Source organism: Oreochromis aureus, linkage group 9 (assembly GCF_013358895.1).
Source record: "Oreochromis aureus strain Israel breed Guangdong linkage group 9, ZZ_aureus, whole genome shotgun sequence".
Classification (NCBI taxonomy): Eukaryota; Metazoa; Chordata; class Actinopteri; order Cichliformes; family Cichlidae; genus Oreochromis; species Oreochromis aureus.
The window spans coordinates 10,441,248-10,463,668 of NC_052950.1; the positions used below are offsets into that span (position 1 = coordinate 10,441,248).

General features: G+C 42.4%; 1 protein-coding gene across 1 annotated transcript in view; it reads right to left on the reverse strand.

Annotated features, from left to right (window-relative positions):
• Nucleotides 1-1,640: 1,640 nt before the first annotated feature.
• Nucleotides 1,641-22,421, reverse strand: part of LOC116335748 (guanine nucleotide exchange factor VAV3) — a 91,390-nt gene continuing 70,609 nt past the window's right edge. Inside the window, exons 20-27 of the mRNA XM_031759500.2 lie at nucleotides 20,229-20,359; nucleotides 18,259-18,324; nucleotides 17,617-17,651; nucleotides 17,373-17,489; nucleotides 15,059-15,146; nucleotides 14,542-14,671; nucleotides 7,234-7,385; nucleotides 1,641-5,626 (exon numbers count right to left, since the gene is read on the reverse strand). Of these exons, the coding sequence (XP_031615360.1) occupies nucleotides 5,582-5,626; nucleotides 7,234-7,385; nucleotides 14,542-14,671; nucleotides 15,059-15,146; nucleotides 17,373-17,489; nucleotides 17,617-17,651; nucleotides 18,259-18,324; nucleotides 20,229-20,359 (764 nt within the window). The 3' untranslated portion in view covers nucleotides 1,641-5,581. The remainder of the gene's footprint in view (nucleotides 5,627-7,233; nucleotides 7,386-14,541; nucleotides 14,672-15,058; nucleotides 15,147-17,372; nucleotides 17,490-17,616; nucleotides 17,652-18,258; nucleotides 18,325-20,228; nucleotides 20,360-22,421) is intronic.

Genomic DNA, 22,421 nt, shown 5'->3' on the forward strand with positions numbered 1-22,421 from the left:
TGTTGCTAAATTAGGCAGACTGCTAAGCAGACTGTGTACAAAGGATGGGCAAAGCTAGTGTGATGTCACCCGTCGCTCTGTGAACTCCTGTGTTGAAGACTTAAGTTTTGCCAGCGTCATGTTGTTTCTTTGGAGCCAAAAAACAGGTGGAGTGCTAAGTTACCAGCTAGTGCTAGCAAGCATAGATATGTGCATCCAGACTGTATGAGTGCATCACACAGATAGTAATAGCTCCTAAATACTATGAATGTACATTCAACTATACAACACCAAATTCCCCTAAAAGTGGAATTTTAAGCGGGGGTTAAAGTGAGATTTGGCAGGTGGGGTAACCCTCATATCTGGTATTGTAGTGCATACGTTTTATCGGGAGCACCAAGAAATCTTTCTTTGTTTAAAGGATGTGATTAAACGATCTCTGCTGCTGCTGCTCTGTTACATGAGCTTTCATGGCTGCTTCCAACCGTCAGTGAGTGCGAGGCTGCAGTAATATGACGGCTAACGGGGGGAAAAAAAGATATTTTTTCTAATTATACCTAAGTTTACCGCTACTCATGAACACATGAACACCACAGGCTGCTCTACTCCTATCTAACATCACCTGTTACTGTAGGCAGTACTGCCTTCACTAAACTGTCCAGTCTTCTAATACTACTTAAATACAAATGACCATAATTTCTTTTTCAAGATTTCTCAAAATGCATTAGGAGATGATTTTAGCAATGCTTCATGTACAGACCCACTGTGTGATTACAAAAATTCCAACGTGGATTAGTATGTTACATGTAGCTTTAGATTTCCATTTTATCAAATGCCACCTGCTATTTGGTCCTTACCTTTAAAAATAACCTTTAATAACAATAATAACTTCTCCTGTCTCCACTTTTCATGTCTTTCATCTCTGAACTTGTCACATATGAACTTTTTCCCCACTCTAAAAAAGACATACTACAAGCCATCTGTAGCTAGCAGACAGACTGCAATCAAAGCTGCACAGAAACACCTAATGTTTGTAATGTTTGGTTGCACTTGTTAGACTGCAGTTTAAATGAGCTACCACTTCAAAACAGGTTATAATGTTCATACCCGCTCCCTGTCTGTAGAGCTAACTAGATCCTGAAGTACTGTAAACACAAATTTATTGACATCCATATACATAAGCTTAGCGAAGCTAGGCTAAGCTAAGCTAAGCTAGCATTTATCAGTCATACAGTTGGGAAAATGCACAAAATAAAAAGCATGATCAAGAGGTAGCAGCATAGATATCCACCTGTCATGCAAAGAAACCACACCTCACATAATGCATTCTTTAAGGCTTAATTCAAATTAAATATATAGTGACATATATAAAAATTCAAACCCTATAAAGCTGTCATGGTGTAAATATGCAATACATATAAAAATATATATTTTTAATCAGACTTTAAACATCTTTATTTGTGCTGTAAAAATGTGCATTTTAACAGTGGGGATCAATTGGATTTGACTCACTTTTGGAGTCAGCCTCATGTGGACATTTGAGGAACTGCCATTTTTGGCATTTGTGTTGTTTCAGCTCCAGGGCTTGACACTCAAACTACAATCTCTCAAAATTAAAAAAAATCTATTAAAAAACACATGAAATACAAGTGCATCAGAAGAAGCTGTGTACTGTATATCTTTATTATGTGCTATGTACATCATTTACAATATAATACAGCAACAATACAGGGTTATGCTACACACTCAGGATTGCACAGTTTTAGAGTTAGGCCACAGCGGTTGGGTACCGTGGTTATGAGACATAACAGTAAGTACAGCATACATCTTTGGCTTCATTGAAATAACAAAAGCATGAACACCGACAATGCAAACTTTAGTCCACAGGAAGTACTGACCAAAAAAAAGAAGGAAAGAAAAAAAAATTCATGTTTTCTTCATATTTGAGTTATGTTTCAGGTTAATACAACAACACAGCCCTGAATTCAGTCAAAATGCTTTTCCCCACGTGGGATGTGCCTGTGCATACGGACTTAATCTGTGTATACACCAAGGGGATCACAATAGCGAGAGCAAATTCTAATTCATTCTCTAACTGGCATCATTTCTCCCAGCCTATTAATTTACGGTAAAATTAAACTAGTCCTCATTTTGCTGGGCTTGTTTTCCGATTGAGGCCGCCTCTCTGCCTCCTCGCCCAGTAATACAGAATCTCCGATTCTCCTCCCACCAACAAACAGCAGCGGTCACAGCCTACAGAGTGTCGGGGTGAGGGACGGAATACAGAGAGAAACAGAGGAGACGGAGATTGGATGAAAGATAGATGGGGAAAGAGAGCAGTAAAGAGCGAGTGGGAGAGAGAGGAGGGGAGTGACACGGTGAGATAGAGCGAGAGAGAGGGGAGCCGACAGAGAGATGGATGCAGCAGGGTCGCTGAGGTGAGGAGATGGTGTAATGATTAGATCACAGATACCCTTGAGCCTTCCTCCCGTCCCTCCTGCCCACAAAAAAAAAGAAAAGAAAAAATCTGGAGGCACACTTGGAGGAGAGGAAAGCCTGCAGCTGTAAATGGCCCCGCTGTCAGAGTTCATCTGGGTGGAGGAGGGAGAGCGGGAGTGGATTACCAGAGTCTGCGATTAGAGGAGCCCACTCCAGCTCTCCAGTTCTCCCCAGACGGGAGAGAGGTGTGCTCCTTCTGCAGCACACCCCTCCCTCACTCTCCGATTTCTTAAAGATGTTACAAATCTCATGTTTGACTGTTCGGAGACAGCAGTCGCGCTGGAAAGCAGGAGGGGAGAAGTAGTGCGATCCTGAAGGCTCTTACTTGACGAGAAGTTTCTCGAACATCAGAAATGATCAATACACGTCAAAAAAATAAAAAATAAAAGTCATGGTGGTATCAGCCCAAGGAGCAGTTTAAACAACCCTCCTTTTGCACTTTGATACTTTGGGCTTGTCTTTCAGAGCTTCCTCTGTTTCTCACGCTCGCAGCAGCACGTCTGAGCCTGCTGCCAGCTGTTTCCTTTAATATCGTTCACCTCCTAATCAGATGATGTCATGCCCAAACTTTTGCAGAGTGAGAAGTGGCTGCTAGGCTGTGTTTAAAATGCTTCCATCTAGTGGTCACTTAATGACACTGTTGATGAGCAGAGGAAAGTGTGTTGGGTAGACAGGGAGACGGCACAAACATATGATAACGCGATCCTTCGGTCTAGTGCTTTAAGAAAACGTCTGCGTATAAAAACATTTCTCCTACATATTACAAAAGGCATGGAGAGACGACACTGACAGGGAGTTATTAATGACTTTCAACTATAATGGCTCCATTAAGCGTATATAAATGCCTTGCTTCATAATAAATCGTTACTTAAATTCAGAAAATATGATACTCAGTGGCATCACCGTAGTGCAGACGTGACAGTGGAAGGGCTAGCTCTGACTGGAAGGATCGCCCTGCGGGCTGATTCTCCAGGCAAGACCCACGAGTTAGCTGAAGAGCGATGGTTACTTTGATCTCGTCAAATCAATACAAACTCTGAAAACTCAACGTCTACAAGAGAATTTCACCATAGTTTCCACTTAAGCTGCTTCTTAAGCTTCCCTGCAGTGTGCTCCAATGACAAATGCGATCATATTTTAGCTGAACTGCATGTTTAAAAAAACAAAAGAAGGAAAAATGAAGAAATGCAGACAAACAACAACTTACTAGACATTAAAGGACTAGTTCAAAGTAGTGTTTTGACCATCCTTACATAATACATGCGATGTGGACTGCTCTGTGACAGGGTGATTGTGAGGAAAGACATCACCAACCATCGATTAAATAAAAGTTTCAGTATGTACACATTGAAAAATAGAATAAAGACATGATCTGAGGTTACAGCCAACAAATATTTCATTGCTAAACAAAGCTACACAAAGCTACACAAAGCCAGCTACTGAGGAGTCCTCCATGTCCAGCCTCCGTGCATGATCACTATGTTGGATCTGTGTCCTCTGGCACCTTGATGTTAACATTAAAAGCGTGCACAGCTTGTGTCCCTTTAAAGGTTTTTATTCCTTCAAATGTGGGAAAATCCGCTTTTACTTTGACTAAGAAGGCATTGTGCACAACCGGGGTGAGGGCGGTGAGGGAAGGCAGATATAAGCGTGACAGAAAGGTTTCTAAAAGATGACGTTAGTCCTTCTGGATCGAAGTCATGATACTTAAAATATGTATTTTTTAAATGCATTTTTCTTTCCAAAGCAAATTTCCAAGCCTTCGAGTGCATTTCTTTCTACAAGACAGGTGTCTGTGTTAGTATAGCCTCTCCTGGTCGACCAGCGCAGCCTCTGGAACGTAATCAGCCGTGTTTATCAAACCTGCACACGATGAAACTGGAACAACAGCTCAAAACATGCTAAGAAACGATGAGACGATAAACTGGGGAAGAACAAAGCAGGGGCTGTGTTTGTGTTTCGTGTGCTTTTCTTTTCTGCCGTTCAGTGCTAAGGTAGCAGGTGGCTTCCAGGTAGCGCGGTTTGCCCCCCCTCTTCCACCGCCACCACCACCCCCGACGAGCCGCTAATGCCTCCAATAAGATAAACCCTTGGCGGATGGGCTCTTGTTGACAGAGCTGCCACCGATAAGAGCGTGGGGATCGCTAACGGCCAAGACAACTAAAAAACATGAGAGGCTGGTCTGGAGATAAAGAATGTAGGAGGTGGAAGGAAAATAGGAACAACAGCGATCAATTGCTGGCACTGTGCAGCGATGCTATCCGACACCATCCCTCTCTTACATCTCCTGGAAGAGTGCGTGTGCAAGTGTGCGGCGATAATAATCTGAAGGGAGAGGAGAGGTGGGTGGCGCGCGCACGTGCGTGTGTGTGTGTATGAATTTGGGTCATCAAGTCATCAATATCCACCTGCATTAGTGGGAAAAAACACAGGCAGGCAAGGTCAAAACTGACTGAAATCCCTTCAGACATGAGGATGAAAGGGGAAAAAAAGAGAAAAAACTAAAGTGTCTCCCAACTCTCCGATGACTCTATTCCCACACGGAGCGATAAGGGGGGGGTGTAGATGGATGAATGGATGAGCGGATGAATGGAAGAGCGGCGTTTGAGTATCTGCTTCTGACAGTTCAGGCAACGGCCGACTTGGCAAGCGGAAACAGGTGGGAGTTGTGGCGCTGCGGCTGGCTAGGGCAGGGAGGAAGGAAGTGGAGGATGAATTATGGATGGACGGATGAAGTGAGGGGGAGAGGAGGAGGGCGAGGGGGTGGGGGTTTGGGGGGGTGTCTGGCGAAGACCTGTGCCCCGCTGACAGGCAAGCTGCTAGTCGGTGGAGTCGCTTAGCCACACAGAGTCAAGCAGAAATGACTGTGCATCTCTGCATCTGCAGCGTACTATAGCCCTTCCTCTCCCAAAGGCTTCTGGGATGGTTTTAGGCAACAGGGCACCGTGGAGGTGAGCGAAGCCGTCTGCTTCACTCTGAAAAGTAACGTGGGAGCAGGCGGGGGTGCAAAAGCTGACTCAGTCACTGTCATGAGATCGGTTTGCTTACTCCACTGCTGCCCTTCTTCTTTTATCTTCCTCGTTTTTCCCTCACGCGGGCCCTTTCACTCCTCGCACTCTTCAACGTATGTGGATGGAAACCAGCCCACCTGAGGGGGGAAAAGAGACTTAGATTAGTAACCAGACAGGGGTTGAATGTCGCCATCAGTCATCATTTTCTCAGTCTGCTTTAGCTGTTGCTACTTTAGACACTTTGCGGATGTAACCAGGACCCAGAAAAGAGCTGTTGCTGCTGCTTTGATGCCTTTCTACTGCCCTGTCCAGCTCTCCTCATTTGAAGCCCACCTCCTGGTATCTCCTCCATGCTTTTGAGTGTGTGCTGGAAAGCACAGCAAACATTTTTAACGAAAGCACATATGGATGCGCCATCTTGGAGGAGCTGGACTACCTGTACAACCTGAATGGTTTGCAAGTACCATCAAACGCCGTCAGCAGTTACGAATCTAACAAAAAGCAAAACTAGGGAAAAACAGTCAGAAGGGATAAGGACAAAGCGGCGGTTTGTCGTCACCACTTCCAAAACCGTTCCCTTTTTTGGCCGTTTCCTCTCCAGTGCAGCTGTGCTCACTTGGCTTTGTGTTATACTGAGCGGATCAAGTGTTTCTGTCACGGTCATCCTCGTCTTTAAATGCCACAGGTCTGGGTCTGTGTTTACATCCTCCTGTTTTAGTGCTATTGTGATGGTTTCCTTCATTTTTTGGAGAAGTGTAGTTAAACTATGAGTCAACACCCATGACATGCCGAGATACATACCAACACTGATTGGCCAATAACAATGCTGGATTGGACTGCACTATCAACTTGGTAAAATTAACAAAAACAGTTGTATTGCTTTAATGATGTGATATTACTGTACTGATATACTAGAATTTTAAATAGAAAGAGCCAACAAAAGTAATACCAACTGTTTTTACTGGCTGTTTGCCCTAAAGAGAGACTAGCAGCACTTCTCAGACTCTTCTCCCCCTCCGTAGTTTTTCATAAGAGTGGCATCAGTGCACACATCAGGCTTAGTAAAAGTGAAAAGCTCCATTTACTGCAGCTGTTCACTTCACACTCGCAGCACAAACACATTATTTACACACAAGCACGCACTCGGTCCGACGCTCGCCGCCGAGCTAAACTCCAGCGCCCGCGAGTGGGAGTCAAAGCACAGAATTCCTGCCTTTGGAATGCAGATTCTCTCAGAATCGTACGCCTGATTAAAGAGCGCTCCTGGCACTGGGAAAACGTATGCATTTAAGTGATGTAAGAGCAGCAAATGAATCCTTCCAACAGAGGATATGTGGAAACATAAATACTGCACATAACTGACTAATGAAAACATAGACTGAGTCTGAACAGCCCCTTCCAGGTACCCGCAGACGAAAATATCTGCCAAATCTTTCTTCTGCAAAACGCCCGCTTTTACTGCTACCCAAAATTGGATTTAAGAATTTAGCAGCTAGAATCATTTCAGAGTGAAGACTGCTAATACAAACTTCTGTGCCTTGATTAAACACAGTTGAATGTAAGCGCGAATACAATATAAAGACACATAGGTACTTTATATCAAGGTTGATTGTTTTTAAAGGAGAATAATGGCATGCTGCCCACCAACATGGGGATTTTTAGAGAAAGATGATATCCTGGAAGGCAAAACCAAGCACCCCCCCTCCCACAATTTTCCATTGAGCACCTTAAGGTTTCCACTCACCCTGCCGTTGACCTCGCCCCTCCACCAGCCATTAGCTCCCGACTTGGTGTAGATCTTAACCACGTCTCCCTCCTGCAGAGAGAGCTCCCGGGTGTCGCGCGAGCTGAAGTCGTACCGCGCTATTGCCACACCGATCACTTTGGGGGTAAACACTGCAGGAAGAGAAAAGAAAATGACGGGGATGCAAAACAGGACAAAAAAGAGAGAATGTGCTCATCCACGGTTTATGCTGACGACGAGTTCAAACACATCGGTTGCAACATGAAGACGCTCATACGGACAGAGAGGTGGAGAAGCCTGGAGTTACACACGTCTAACTTTGACACCTACAGGTTTCTTTTTTAGAGAAACTTTGGTCACCAATTTTATTTTTCTTCCTTTCACACAAAGATAGAAAGGACCTTCACCGCCCCTCCCCCACAGCGTCAATAAAATTCCAGCATCTCTGATCCTTTCATCTGAAGTATGAAGGAAAAGTTTTAATTACGCAGCCAAATTCAGTCAGCCGTTTTTCATAAAACTAGCTAGAATCTAGTATGAACAAAAGGAACTATTTTATGTACAAAACTGCCAATTTTTGTACATAAAGCTGGAATTTAAGTCAGGTAATCTGACCTCTGGTGACTTTGTACAAACTCACTACTCTGAGTGTAAGAGCTGTGCGTAGTTTTAGAGCCATAGCTTTAGCTTTAGCAGGGTTCTGACAGCAGTCTGTGTTAGACTACATGTCTCCTGTGTAGCAGACAGCGGTGTGAGAGACAGATGTGGAGCAGGCTAGCTAGTTACTGCCGCTCCATCCCATCCTGCCGGCTCTCTTCCCTTTCAGACGCTGACTGGTGGGTCCGACTGGGCAGAGCTGACATGTGGAAATGGAATGTCAGACCTCTACAACCTGGCCGTAGGGATAGAATATCTAATATAGAGGAGCTCTGTGTATTTGGACACTTCCACCTTTACTTTGACAGACAGACCTGGACAAGCACACACAAAACCCAGCCACATACCAACTGTGGAAAACATCTCACACACTCTACTCTTTTTCTTAAAGGTGCTCACACACACACACACACACACACACACACACACACACACACACACACACACACACACACACACACACACACACACACACACACACACACACACACAAGCAGGCACATGCAAAAATGTGGACACACATTGCACAAACATGCAATTTGGACAATAAGCCCTGTTCTCCGTACAGAATGGCATGTATGTGCGCAAAACTACACAAGAGGTGAGACGGTTCGATGAGAAGCTACATGAAAGATGTAAAAGGCCCAGATTTTCATGCAGTGACGCAAACGGACAGCCAGCATTCCCGAGCAGCCATCAACAGGCGAGGTGAAAAGAGAAAGAGACCCAGTGTTAAAGTGACAGGCAAAGACAGGGAGAGAGAGAGAGAAGCAATACCTGTACCTGACCAGAAGGGAGCAGAGGAAGGAGGTACAAAGCTGTAGCCGGCAGGAGTTAGAAGAGAGAAGCCGCAGAGCAATGGGGCTATGGCAGGGCGGAGGCAGTGCAGGCCAGGCAGGGGGGTGGAGAGATGCAAGACAGGGAAGAGGAGGGCAGGAATGGGTAGGGATGGAAGGGGAGAGAAGCATAGGAGAAGGAAAAAAGCATGTTTTGTAAAAGTTTTTTTTGATCTTTCATTTTCAGAGGTATTTAAAAAAAACACAGTCGCAGTTTGATGAAAAATAAATGATGACAGGCACAGGGGGAGAGCCAGTGAGACTTATCTACACAGCCACTGGAAGCAGCTCTTTCACTGATGTTCGGTGGTTAATTAATTTGTGCCCCTGAAAGTATTTACTCTGATTTTGGAACTATAATTATAATTCTAATCGTTTTTTTCCCCAAACTCAAATATGAGATCAAACCATAACATTTATCAAAACTTGCAGCAATTTGTCGATGACTAAAGGTGAGAAAAAAGCCTCTCACGTCAAACATCTTCTACAGTCACTTGACATGGAATAGAAAACACAGTAACAAGTTATCAAACGGCCGTTATGAATGTGCAAAAGCAAGATGAGGGTCTTTATCTAATTGCCATCGCTGAACTAAAGGAAACACTGAAGGTCCTAAAAACGTGCACTGCTCCTAAAATCTTGTTGAGACACTAAGCGATGACATATCTTGCTCCACTTTGCTAAAAGGACGTCCGCCTCGGTAATGGGGGATGACATCTTCGCTTTATTGCATTTAATTGAGAAGAACATGCAGTCTACTCACAATTACAGCGCGAAGGGGGATTTTTGCACAGTTGGAGACGTAGCTGTAATATTCCCCCCGACTCGCAGATGCTCAAAAAACACGGTAACTTACCCCCTTTCTTTATTTCACATTCCACTATTACAGGATTTTTCGAGGGTGCTCTAATTGTTTTTGTGCGGGCTGTTTCTGAACCTGAAAATGTCGCAGATTCTTCTTCTTTACAAAGACTAACTGTGCCTTTATCTCGGCGTACAGCTTGAAAAACAACCCACCAGAGAACCACTGCATTTGTATTTCCGTCTGTCTTCCAGTCTGTCTCCTATTGGCAGAGGAGGCAGCTACAGAAACTGATCCTGTTCCAGTAACGTCTGAGAGTTGGCAGTGTCACTGCCTTGCTGTGGGAAATAGAACCTCTAACCCTGACAGTATTAGCACCTTGGTGTTCGTGGGTTATTTTGGAACGTAACTAAAGCAGCAGAGAAAGTTTGGCATGAGAACAGTCAGGGTAAAATGCTAACACTGAAAAGGGTTCTTTTTTTGCTCAGTTGTGTTGCTAAAGTACAGAAACAGACCGCAGAGAATAAATGTAGTCGACTTAAACAGATGCCAGCGATTATTTTAGTCCAGAAAAGTTAAACTGTGGTGAACAAAACAACCAAAAAAGAAAGGATCATACAAAAAGTATTACACATACATATAGTATGCAGAGTGCAGTGTTGCAATTCAACAACATCCAGAACAACCTAAATGATCATACATGAATCCTGAAATGACACAAACCTCGCCTAAATGGAAACGTGTCATACTCTTATGAGCGGGGTGGCTGTAGCTCAGGATTTAGAGCAGGTCTACTGATTGGAAGGTTGGTGGTTCAATTCCTGGCTGCCCTTTCTGCATGCCAAATATCCTTGGGTAATAGACCAACCACCCCAAGTTGCTCTCTGATGCATCCAGAAAGCACTTCTGCACTGAAGCTCTCTATGCACTGTTCTTGAGCTAATCTGAAGGCCTCATGAAGTTTGGAGGTCTGCAGAACGTTGGTGCACCACCGAATCCACTGACCCCACTCTGTGATGCTACATGGCCTACCACTTTCATGGCTGAGTTGTTATAATTTCACTAACAGCTGACTATGAAATATTTAGTAGTGACGAAATATTACGACTGGCCATCCTGGAATTCTCTGAGCTCCTGAGAGACCCACTCTTTCACAAATGTTTGTAGAAGCAGTCTAAATGCCCCGGTGCTTGACTTTATGCATCTGTGTCCATGGAGGTGACTGCAATACCTGAGTTCAATGATTTGGTTGGGGGAGTGAATGCTTTGGCAATATAGTATATGTCATACAGTAAGTAATTATGACCAATGCACAGTTCATTATTTCTGAGAACAGAACGAGCACTTTGAATTCAAGTCTTCTGCTCATTTTTCAAATCCGCTGCCGTTCTTTTAAAAGCGTGCCCCCAGTCTACCCCTCATTCGGGTTTCTAAAGCCACCTCTGCACAGGAGCCTACATTTCAGCCACTGGGAATAGAAAATCTAATCCCCGCAATGACTGATAAATGCCCAAACTTTATGAAAAATGTGCCGCTCCCAACAATACTGCTGGCAAGTTAACTGGCCTGGGTTATTGATATGCTGTAAGAGGAGCAGGGCTCTAGTGGTTTTTAAAATGAATACTAATCAGCGCACTGAGAGACAGCTCAGCAACCCCTAATGGTGTCTAGGTACGAGCAATATGAAGAGGGATAGCGCTCCACTTCAAACAGCCACCGAAACACCAGCTGCATCTTACATGCTTCATTTTTGCACAATCTGATTTGTGGACCACACCGGAATGCACAATGTGAGCCGGGTGAATAATAGAGGGGAGCAAGACCGACAGCGCGCTCACACACACACATACACGCTGCGGCTTCCCACAAGATGAGGATGAGAGTTAGAAACCTGCACACCACGGATACATTTCAGTTTAACTAAACGCCAGTATTTCTTCCTTTGTAACGACAGGCAAAAAAGGAAATATCAATCAATCAGTTTCTCTAACTACGAAGCAGTCGACAAAAACAAAGCACAAACTTTAATTAGGAGATTTCCAGCAGTGCTTTGGGAAAGTAGAAATCAAAACACGAGTCGTTTAAAAGTGAAAGCGAGAAAAATGAAGTCTGCACACCGGGAGCAGGCTGCCTACAAGACAGAGGGGCACACCACAACAACCCTCCAAAACAAATTTGGATTGGAGCTGTCTCAACTTGTGTCTTGAAGCTGAGTTTGAACAACAGGCCCCGCTTTAGAACAACCAAACAGCTCTGTACAATCTGTTCACATTTCTGCCGCTTGAAACGTGATCGTCTGCAAGCCAGGGACTTCTCCAAAGCACGCAGCGGCATGCAGGCATCAAATGAAATCATCATTTTACCACTGACTGTGATCACTTGGTTGATTTTCCATTTAGCAGTCAATGGGCAGTGGTGCTTTGCCTGGCGTGCTGAGCTTAATATTTCTTTTTCTTCTTGCGTGGAGTAAACATTTATGGTTTCTAAGGCAAGGATCACTCTCTACTTCAGTTTGAAGATTGCAAACAGTTAACTGAGTGGATTTAAACCCCTGATAATGAATTTTCCCCATTTCTAGCCAAGTCAAAGATAAATGGATTTATACATTCCACCTTTTCCCACAACAAAGGTTTGTTTGTTTTTGTTTGACTTTGTCTAAAAACAACTTTCTTCACAGTTACAAACCCCACGCCTGCTTGAAGTTTCTTCCTGTTAAAAGGGAGTTTTTCCTTACCACTGTTGCCAAGTGCTTGCTCGTAGGGGACCATATGATGGGGTTTCTTTCTAATGTTGTGGGATCTTTACCTTACAATATAAATGCACAGTGAATTGGCTCTATATAAATAAAACTGAGTTGAACCGAACTGCTAAATTACAAAGGAGAAAACGTGTTATCGGATACTGCATTCTCCTTTATTCATTCATTATAAATCAAAGCAGCGGCTGCATGCATAAATAATCTTAATCATCATTGTGTTCTTGTACAGCCCCAAACCTATCAGAAGTGTTGCTGTCAACAGCTGCTTTGTCTTGAGATGTCACGTTTTTTCATTATGACACAGGTAGAAAAAGAAATCCCGCTGCTTAAATCGTCACCCTAACAAACGATAGACGGCGCATCCACAAGTTGTCTTTGGTGAGGATGCTTAAAGGTTTCCGGCTGTCTGACATGTGAAATGATGTGAAATATCCCGCGTTCGATACAATTACTCCCATGTGAAATGCTGTCTTATTATCAGCTTTTTAAAAAATCATTTTTACTCTTAAAATAGAGAATAGATTAGGGTAAAAAATAATAAAAATAAAAGTCCTAATATTATATCGTTAGCCTAAATGTTACATGGATGTCACGCATGTCACATGTTCAAATTGTTAAAAAAAATATACAGAATCACCTACAAAAGTCCTTCGTGGACTAAAATTAGCATCTATACTGAGAACTGTTTTAACTTCTACAACATTTTGAATAATCAGGCCCCGTCATGTCTTGATGACCTCATAGCACCACTTTGCTCTCAGACTACAGGCTTAACTTGTGGTTTGTAGAGTTTCCAGAGTTCTTAAAGTAAAAGTAGAGGCAGAGACTTCAGCTTCCTAGTTTGGATTCAGGAGACAGACACTCTCTACTTTTATGATTAGACTTAAAAGTTTCCTTTTTGATAAAGCTTATAGTTAAGGCTGGCTCAGGTGACCCTGAACCCTCTCTTAGTTATGATGCTCAGACTGCTGCAGGACTTCCTTTGATAAACCGAGTCTCTCCTTTCCACTCGCCTCTTTTCACTCCCCAGGTGTTTATTCACCACCGCAGCATGTGATTAAATTTTCTCCTGTAGTTTTTGTTTTGTCCTGTTTCCCTGTGCTCTCCTTTTTCTCTCATCTTTCCCCTCAGATGGCTGCCCCTCCATGAGCCTTGTTCTGCTGCGCGTTCCTTCCTGCTAAAAGGGAGTTTTTCCTTCCCCCCATTGCCAAGTGCTTTCTTATACTGAGGTTATATTTGAGTCTTTACCTTACACCTGTGATTTGGTGCTATATAATCAAAACTGAATTGTACTGAATTTAAATTGTGAAACATACATTTTTTCTTAAATAGATAATCCAAAATAACACAGATAGATTTAAAAAGCGATGACAAATAGATTCAATTTAAACTTAAGTCAGATTAATAGTGCAAACTTGTTTAGAGTTCTAACTGGTTTCCCCCCTTTTCCCCTGGCATTCAAATTGATTTGATCTTCAGCAATCGGCCAGAGACTGTTATCAAATCTAATGACATGCTTAGTAGAGTCGCCAACCACCGTTTGACAGCCGAGTCAAAAACAATTAAAGTCAGGAGACTGGGCTGTTTATAACAGTTGTTAAAGAGCCATCCAGTTCTTTCAGGGCTTAAAAGATCCTCCTGTGTGAATTGAAGCAGTGTGTAACAGAGCTGTGAAGGATGACAGATGAGAAAATAGAAGAGAAAACAAAAGCAGAGATGGCGGGAAATCGGCAGAAACAGCAATAGCAGCGTGTTGCCGGATGAAACAAAAACTTAACAATCAAAAGAATGACTGGCTTCAGTGTGAGTCCACTGATGCTGGTGAGCTGACGGCATGTACTGCCGTCAGATGTCTCGGGCTTAAAAAGTCATGGCTGCACATGAAATTACTTAATTGCTAACTATTTTGGTTAACCAACTGTTAAAGTCTGCTTTGACGCAAAAACTAGGCAACCATTGCTTCTCGTTGCCATATTTGCTCTGTTTGCTGTCGTCCCTCAAATGCAAGGAAATTAAAGATCCCTAGACAATCTGCTAATGAAAACATTGGTCATGAGAGTCCCTAGGTTCAGACTGAGAGTGAGTCTCCACCGGACAAACAAAAGCAAACGACTATCATATTTTTACTTTAGCTCCTCTGTGACTGCGATGGCCTTTAACATGAAGGACGTATTGGGGTCCAGTCGCATTTGAAAAAATGTGGTGTTTTAGTTTATTGCATTATTTCCATTCTAAGTAATTCTCGGCATACTCACTGTTGCCACCGGATCGGTTGAAGCGGTGCATAGCAGCATTCTCCATTTCCCGGTAAGGAAACTGCAGCGTGGTGTCTAGACTCCTAAAACCTTCTCTCAGGGAGTGATGTTTGTAGTACTCAATCAGCTCCTGAACACATTCAAACACATCCAAGTATATTGACATCACATAGACACATTTATGTCTTTAAGACGAATCTTATTTTCCCCCAGTTATAGCAAATAAAAATTGACTTTAACCGTATCCTTCAAAATTTGGTTTTGCAACCAGTATCTTAATATTATATTGAAAACCTCAGTAACTGGCACATAAATGGTAAACCTTTCCAATATGCTCTGGACTCTATAAGGCTGAAGCCCTCGGGTCAGTATAAACATGGCTCTAATCATGGCTATTTTTGTGCACATTGCTGAAATAAAATTCAGGTTTCTGACACTTCATTAAGTGAACAGGATTATTTATTTATGAACTGCAGTGGTGGAAGTTTAAAAAAAATAAAGACTGAAAAATACTCACTACTATGCTCCTGAACTTTTTGTTCTCTGCAATGTAGAAGGAGCCCTCCTTGGTCAGGATCTTTATGTGCTTCACATCGTTGTTGTACCTGTGGGCCATTGAATAAGTTATGAGTGTAATTTCCCTCTCTGATCACCGCCATCGATCGGTGGCCGGCACCTAGCCCCCGTGGAGAGCCGGGCCGTCGCAGTAATGCATAGGATCCCAAAGGTTTGTGACATGTGAATGATGGGTGGTCAGGAGCGAGTGTGCGCATGTGTGTAACTGAAAGCTGCATGTTTGTGTTTGCATTAACAGGGTGGCTGGGTCTAAGGCTGCAGGAATAAAAAAAACCTTTTCATTTTAAGAGGTGCTTTGACAACAATATCAGGGATTTTTTACTTCTACTCCATTTAACATTTTTGTGCATACATGCATGAAAGCAGATGACGGTTGTTTCAGGTTATGCGATTCTTTCAGTATTTTTAGAATTGTCTTTTTTGGTGCAAAGACAGATGAAACAGCAAAACTTGGGCGTTTCTCTTAAAGAGTGACTTTATTCTATAAACTGATGAAACTGTAGAGAGAGCAATTCCAAATCTTAATAATTAACCTGCTGTATCATCTTTTATTAAAGCTACGCTAACACCAAAGACTTGAAGTTGTGTAGTAACTATTTATGGTGGATTTACTGTATTTACCGCACTTACTGAAGTGTGACACAGCACTGCTACGCATCCTATGCTAGCCTGCGCTACGCTAGGGTAATGTGCTCCTAGCTTTAGCTACATATGTAGCGCGCAGTTGTCAACAATATCGGTCCTCTCATCAACATAACAATTCAATGTCTTTGTCAAACCATGAAAATACAATTGAAATCAAATGAAATCAAACAGTGACACACTACAGATAAACATTTATAATCGTACTAGCTGTTAGTGTTAAAAAATAACCCTGTAACAGTTTGAAAATGCGCTCAGAAATTTTAGAATCAGAAACAGAAAACTTTATTAATCGCTGAGGAAATTATGTGGTTATGGATTTTAAGATTTTAGCAATATAATACCAGTTTTTTTATGATTCATATACAGAGCTAAATAAAAATCCAACCCTCTTCGCCGTGGGCAGAACTGTGTGTTATTTTTGGAGAATATAGCAAGGTACAACGCACACAGCGTTGTAACCAAGGCCTCATGGCGATTTGGACAAAATCATCAAAAACAATCCTGTGCCAGCTCTGCTATGACAAACAGGAAATGCAACAGAGGGCATTTTCATTTGAGAGTAATAATTTTCAGTGGTCATTGCCACATAGCCACACGTGTCTCTTTATACCCTGCGTCTCTCCATGGGGAGGTTTTAATGACCTTGAACAGTCTTATTCATTTTCTGTGCTACTCAGAGCTCAGTGTCTGTGTGCATACACGCAATTAAGACTTCAGCATAAAAGAAACATGAAACCCTTTCTTTGAGGGGAAAAAAACTCAAATTAAGTCCAAAGGAGTGTCCACTGCTTACTGAGAAGCATGCTTACTCCTTGTTAAGGAAAGCATTCCAGCTCAGAGGCTCCACAGGAAGACATGACGGGACTCTTTTCACAGCACGGAGATACGTTACAGAGATCAGTACGGTCACCAGCACCCTAAGGCTTTGTTAATTCCTCATTACCAAGATTAAAATGGCTGTATGCTTCTAATTATAAACCGCTGAGGCTGTTTTGTGGGTTTTAGGTCAAATCATAATGAATACTATTACATGTGCCTTAAGCTAGAAGCTGCTCCATGATAGATTTACCAAACCAGATGCCTCACACATATCACTGTGGTTAACCACAGACTCAACCTCAGAGGAAAAGCCCATCACCCTTACAAAGGACTATAAATCGATCTGTCAACTTATGGAGTAAAGCTGGAGTTCAATTGGTCAATACTGTGGTTTGGCTTAAGGCATCATCAGAAACACTGCCATGTAAAACAGAGACAATAAAATCTGACAGGAGTTATATACTACAAAGCTCCCCTCTCAAAAATTGCATAAAAATATGAAGGAATTATTTGTTTCTTTACTTTTGTGGATACGTTTTTAGGAGCTGCTTTCATAAGCAATAACATTTAATACAAAGATGTAAAATCCAAGCAATGAATCAAGGTTTTGGCACTACAGTCAAAAAATGTTTTATACCCAGCCGACTTTACATACTCTGATTACACGTAATTTGTTGCACAGAATTTTGAAAAAACTTTTGAGGGCCAAGAATCATGTCTTGACTGTCCTCTGTCACCAATCTGCATCTGAGGTAGCAACTTTTATGAGTGGCACAAAGTAGCAGACTTACTTTATGCTGATGGCGTACTCTGTGTACTCTCTGCTGCGATGGCGCACCAGGTAGGTGCTGTTGACTCTATTGATGAGCTCCGCCTCTGCCTGCAGCCTCTCCATAGGGCCTGCAAACCTACAGCACAGCAGCCAAACAGGTCCAGTTGTAAAGGCAAAGACAAAAAAAAGACTAAACTCTGACTACATGTGGACAAAAGAAGGTGAAAACAGTACAAAGTGGGAGGGCTGTTTGGTGAACCTACCAAGGTTGAGAGGAATAATCGACGGGCTTCGGGACCTGAAGAAAACAAACACCAACACGTGTTTTTGTTATTCTCATGAAGCTGACAGTTATCAGACATCAGCACAACACAGACAAACCCCTCCAATAAAATCTTGGTGGCTATAAAACACAAGCTTTTCCACTGTGCAACCTCAATAACACAGCTTAATGCACTTCTTATCTTTACAACAGTGAGATAAGGTGATAACAGTTTGTTATCTACTGAGGCCTCATGTTCCTGAGGCAGCTGGGACAGAGTCTGATTTTCATTTTATCAAACAGAACACGACAGTCCAGCAAAACAATTCATAATTCCCTGGTATCGATGAAGATGCATGGAATTTTTCCTTCCTTCCTTCCCCGGTTTAGTCTGAACAACATGAAGCATTGCTTGTTTCTTAAAAGATCATTTTGTACTTTTCTTAAATTAAGTGGTGAACTGCTCGCGTCTCATAAAACAACCCGGACTCCTCGTGCTTTAAATATAGAAGCTTGTGGGTTGTTTTTCTACTTTTGCCAGGTAAAATAAGCGTAATTCCCAATTATCTCCACACGCCTGGTGAATAAATGTAGCCAAATGTGAGTTAGAACTACAAGAGGACTGTAAGGAAATGGTACTTACGCAGGGGCAAGGCTTCACAGCATCGCTTGGAAAGAAGCCAACCTCTTTCGTTGACAGGATTTTGCCCTGAAACCACACAGAGATAATTGCGTTACATACATCTGGCTGACTGCGTCTCTATAATTCAGGAACAATTAGCCTTGCAACGCAGCGGTGCAAATTTACAGCAGCAGTTATCTATTGTTTAAATAATTCCTGGCATGAGGAATAAAACAGGATGACTTCCTTATTCCTCCCATGGCGACGACTCTTAAAGCTCGGCGCCTTGATTTACTAACAGTGGGGAGATGCAGTCCACATAAACACGAGTTTTGTGGAAGCCAGAGTGCATCTGTCTCCCTCACACAGCGCACTCGTGACGCCGTGTTTTTGTCTCGACGGCGAGTTGGTTCATTCATGAAAAATTATTATTAGTATTAGTAAGTATGTAAAATGATCGTGCGGGGATTTTTTAATGTGTCTCTTCAATAAACCCAGTGAATATGTGGTTAACTGTAGCGTGAAGGAGTCAAAGGCTTTATTTGTCACATGCTCAGTCAGTGTGTGCAATGAAATGCAGGGTGGCATTCTCCTGAGGCAGTGCTAAAAAGGCAGGCGTGCAGAAAACAAAAAAAAAGTGCACACAGCGTTGTCACTTTACTGTGTGTGCGACACAGAGGCTCATAATAATTATACTACCTTGAAGCATTAGTTGATATTTTGCATATCCACCTGCCTATGTAAAGCATAAATGCATGAATTAAGCTCTCTTATGGAGAAGAACGTATTTTATTTATATATTTTCTGTAGACACTGCAGAAGAATAACCAAGCCAGCAGCTTTAGCACCACTAAGCTGTATATCAGCTGCCTCCTGACTGTCACCCCCACCAATCAGAGTCTGATGTTTTAGGGGTGTCCTAGGTGTTAATTAGGTGTCTGAGGCGGCCCACCTTGGAGGCAGACTAGCAGCGAAGCCTATTTTTTTCAATGCTCTGGTCATCGCCTGTCACACTGCTGCCACCTCAGGACGTTGTATCAGCTCTTGCATAAAGCAGTGCTTTCTGCTGCATGGCTGCTAAGAGTTTGATAATGATTAGAGCCGCTAACATTGACAGAGTAAACAGATGGTTGCTATTGAATGAAATGAAATTACAGGGATTGATTCTATTTGTCACACAAGCCCAGAACAGAAATGATTACGGTCTGTTGGCCACAAAGGTGATGGATATTGAATGCATACTGGCTGCGAGGCCGTAGCTGCCTCCAGTAAGGCTTTTTACACACAGTTAATTGAATTCTTTATCTATTTTGTCTGTTTTGTATGAACCGCAGTAAGAGTTGTTGGATTCCAAACTGATTATAATACAATAATAGTTTGCATCAATAAGATGCCCTTTTGAGCGCCTCAGGTAAAAATCTTACACCTTGTATAATTATTATGATGACTTTTATTCAGCTTCTCCCACACATGGACAGAGTAAGTGACTGCTACACGACGCTGCCGCGACTTTTCAGGAAACTGTTTAAATCGCATGTGCTGCTTTCGCATAATAATAATTGCTTGCATAAAACAACTGTGTGGGAGTGTCGCTTCCTTATGAGAAGTTCTGCGTTGTGTGAATAATTGCTTGTGGGTGTTTTTGTGTTTCTTAGAGTTTCGCTTTTCCATGAAGCTTGTTAGCAAGAATTCTCCACATACAAACAGCTTGCCTGAGCAAGAAATGGAATTTGCTAAAAGGAAAAGCAAAGCGCAGGTATAACTCATGAAATGTCCACAAACATATATTTGACCGATGAGGAAGTAGATAAACAGGACATAGCTACAAAATCTGACTTATCATATATTATTCTAAAACCATAATGACTTATTAGGTGGGGATAAAGGTTAGATGGAGCGACAGTAGGGGGGGAAATTGAAGATTTTAAATACAGCACGTCCAGTTTTTAGTTCTGCAAAATGAGCGATTAAGATATAGCGTGACCTCTGACCTGCCACCAGGGGCTGTGAATGTCGGCGCAGATTAATTCAATGATGTCACCCGTCTGGATGTGGAGCGCTGGACCTGAAGCAGGGCTTGGCGATCCAAAATAGTTCCTGATTACCAGCATCTTGGGCAGACCTGCAAGATGGACAGCATAAGTGCCACAACTGTCTGAAAAATGTGAACAAACGTGTCTGTCAATATATTTTAGGAATTAGAAGCAGGTCTACAGATTAGTGGTTGGAACCTCAGAGGGCACGACGGTCATTTCTATGTCTGGTAAATTAGTCTGAAAACCTAAATATTAGCCGTCATGGAAACAAAATACTGATTATACTGACTGATCTATAATTAATCCTGTAGACAGAGGGACAACTGTTTTAAAGTGAGATAATTTTATGAAACTTTTATGTAACACAAACAAATTAATTGATCAAAAGAAATGCCGTGACCTCAAGTCTGAGAGTTTGAACGAGTATTTGTTCTATTAAACTATTCATGGCCCCATCGTAGGTGATAATGAGAGGAGTATACATTTGTACACACACACACACACACACACACACACACACACACACACACACACACACACACACACACACACACACACAGCTCTTGTCAGCAGTGTACTGCCCTTGCAAATCATCTGGACCCATTATTCATTATCATATTCCAGATAAGCAACAGTACACCATGGAGCATGGCAGGCTATCGAGCCCTCAGATAAAAGATAAGCAGCAATGAGCCCTGTTTACTGCTTAATGATGTTTTCTGGTACTTTTCACTGAATTCCAGTCAGACACATCTTGTCGCATTAATGAGATCTGATGAAAAGTAATTTGATGTGACTAATACAGTAACACCCCTCAAAAACCCCCCCAAAAAAAAACACTTCCTTTTTTTCCCGACTATATTCAATCATGTAGAGCGCATATTTTTTCCTCAATTAAGCTGCACCAGTCCAGAGAGAAATTGAGATATTTACTCCAATATACAGTAGTAAGGTTTGCTCGTGCACTAAAAAGTGGAGTACATTACAATCAAGCTGGATTTGCTGTCAGCAGGCACTATTTGATTTTAAACAATACCCTATTAATCCTATTATCCACTGAGACTGAATAATTTGTCATTATGAAGCATCCGCCCATGCCAAGCAAACAAATCCCAGGTTCGTATCATTTCCAACACAGTCAAATGAACTGTGCATATATTTCATTGCTTTATCAGGTGATAACGTTCTGGAGTATTATGATGCAGCAAAATAAATTAATAATAAAGCGATAGCACGAAGAAAGAGGTAGGGCTACAGGCAAACAACGGAGAAGTCAACGACATTGTATTGAAAGCTAATACTGTACATCTCTATCTGTTGTGCTTCTCTTTCAGGATCTGTTCCAGTGCTGTAGCACTGTGGCTGGCAGCCTGACATGTGCGATCTTGCCTGAATAGGACTTCTAAAGACACAGGGCCATGGAGAATTGAGTCTCGGGGGCATGAATTGCATTCCTATCCACACAAGGACAGCGTGTTAGTGCACCTTTGAAAATAGACAAAGAGAGGAGCATTGAAATATTATGAAACGCCGAGGGCTGGGGCAATCAAACGCCTATTGATTTTAATGCGTCTTCAGTCAGAAATGATTTTCTACAGCATAATGGATGGAGGGGTGGAAAAATGAGTGTTGAAGCCAGGTTTATAAGAGATTAGAGGCCCTTGGTGCAGTTGTTAGTCATGTTCTTCTGCAGAAAGATTGAGAGACAGAAATCAAAAAGAGGGAGACGGGCATATGTGCAATGGCTACATTTACTGTAGGTGCAGGAGTAACTTTGCTAGCTAAGTTATGCATTCTGGGTTTGGTCTTCTTCAGTTTAACAAGGCTATTTTAGTTTTAGATTAAGACTCAGCTGCAATGGCAAAACCACTTAACAGCTGCCTGACGCACCTTCTTCTTTCACTAAGCAAGGTTGCCTCTACTTCAAGGAAAAACACAAGCTGACACCACGCCAGCGGCATTTCACGCAAACCTACTGCCAATCCTGATGAACCACTTAATAATTAAAAAATATTTTCTGGGTGATCTCGTTATGTAAAGTCGGGGGAGAACGCAATCACGAGGAAGCCCAGCACGGACTAAAAATAACCTCACGAGGACACGATCTGGGTTGTTTTTGTTTTTGTCTTTGTTTATATGGCAACTCGG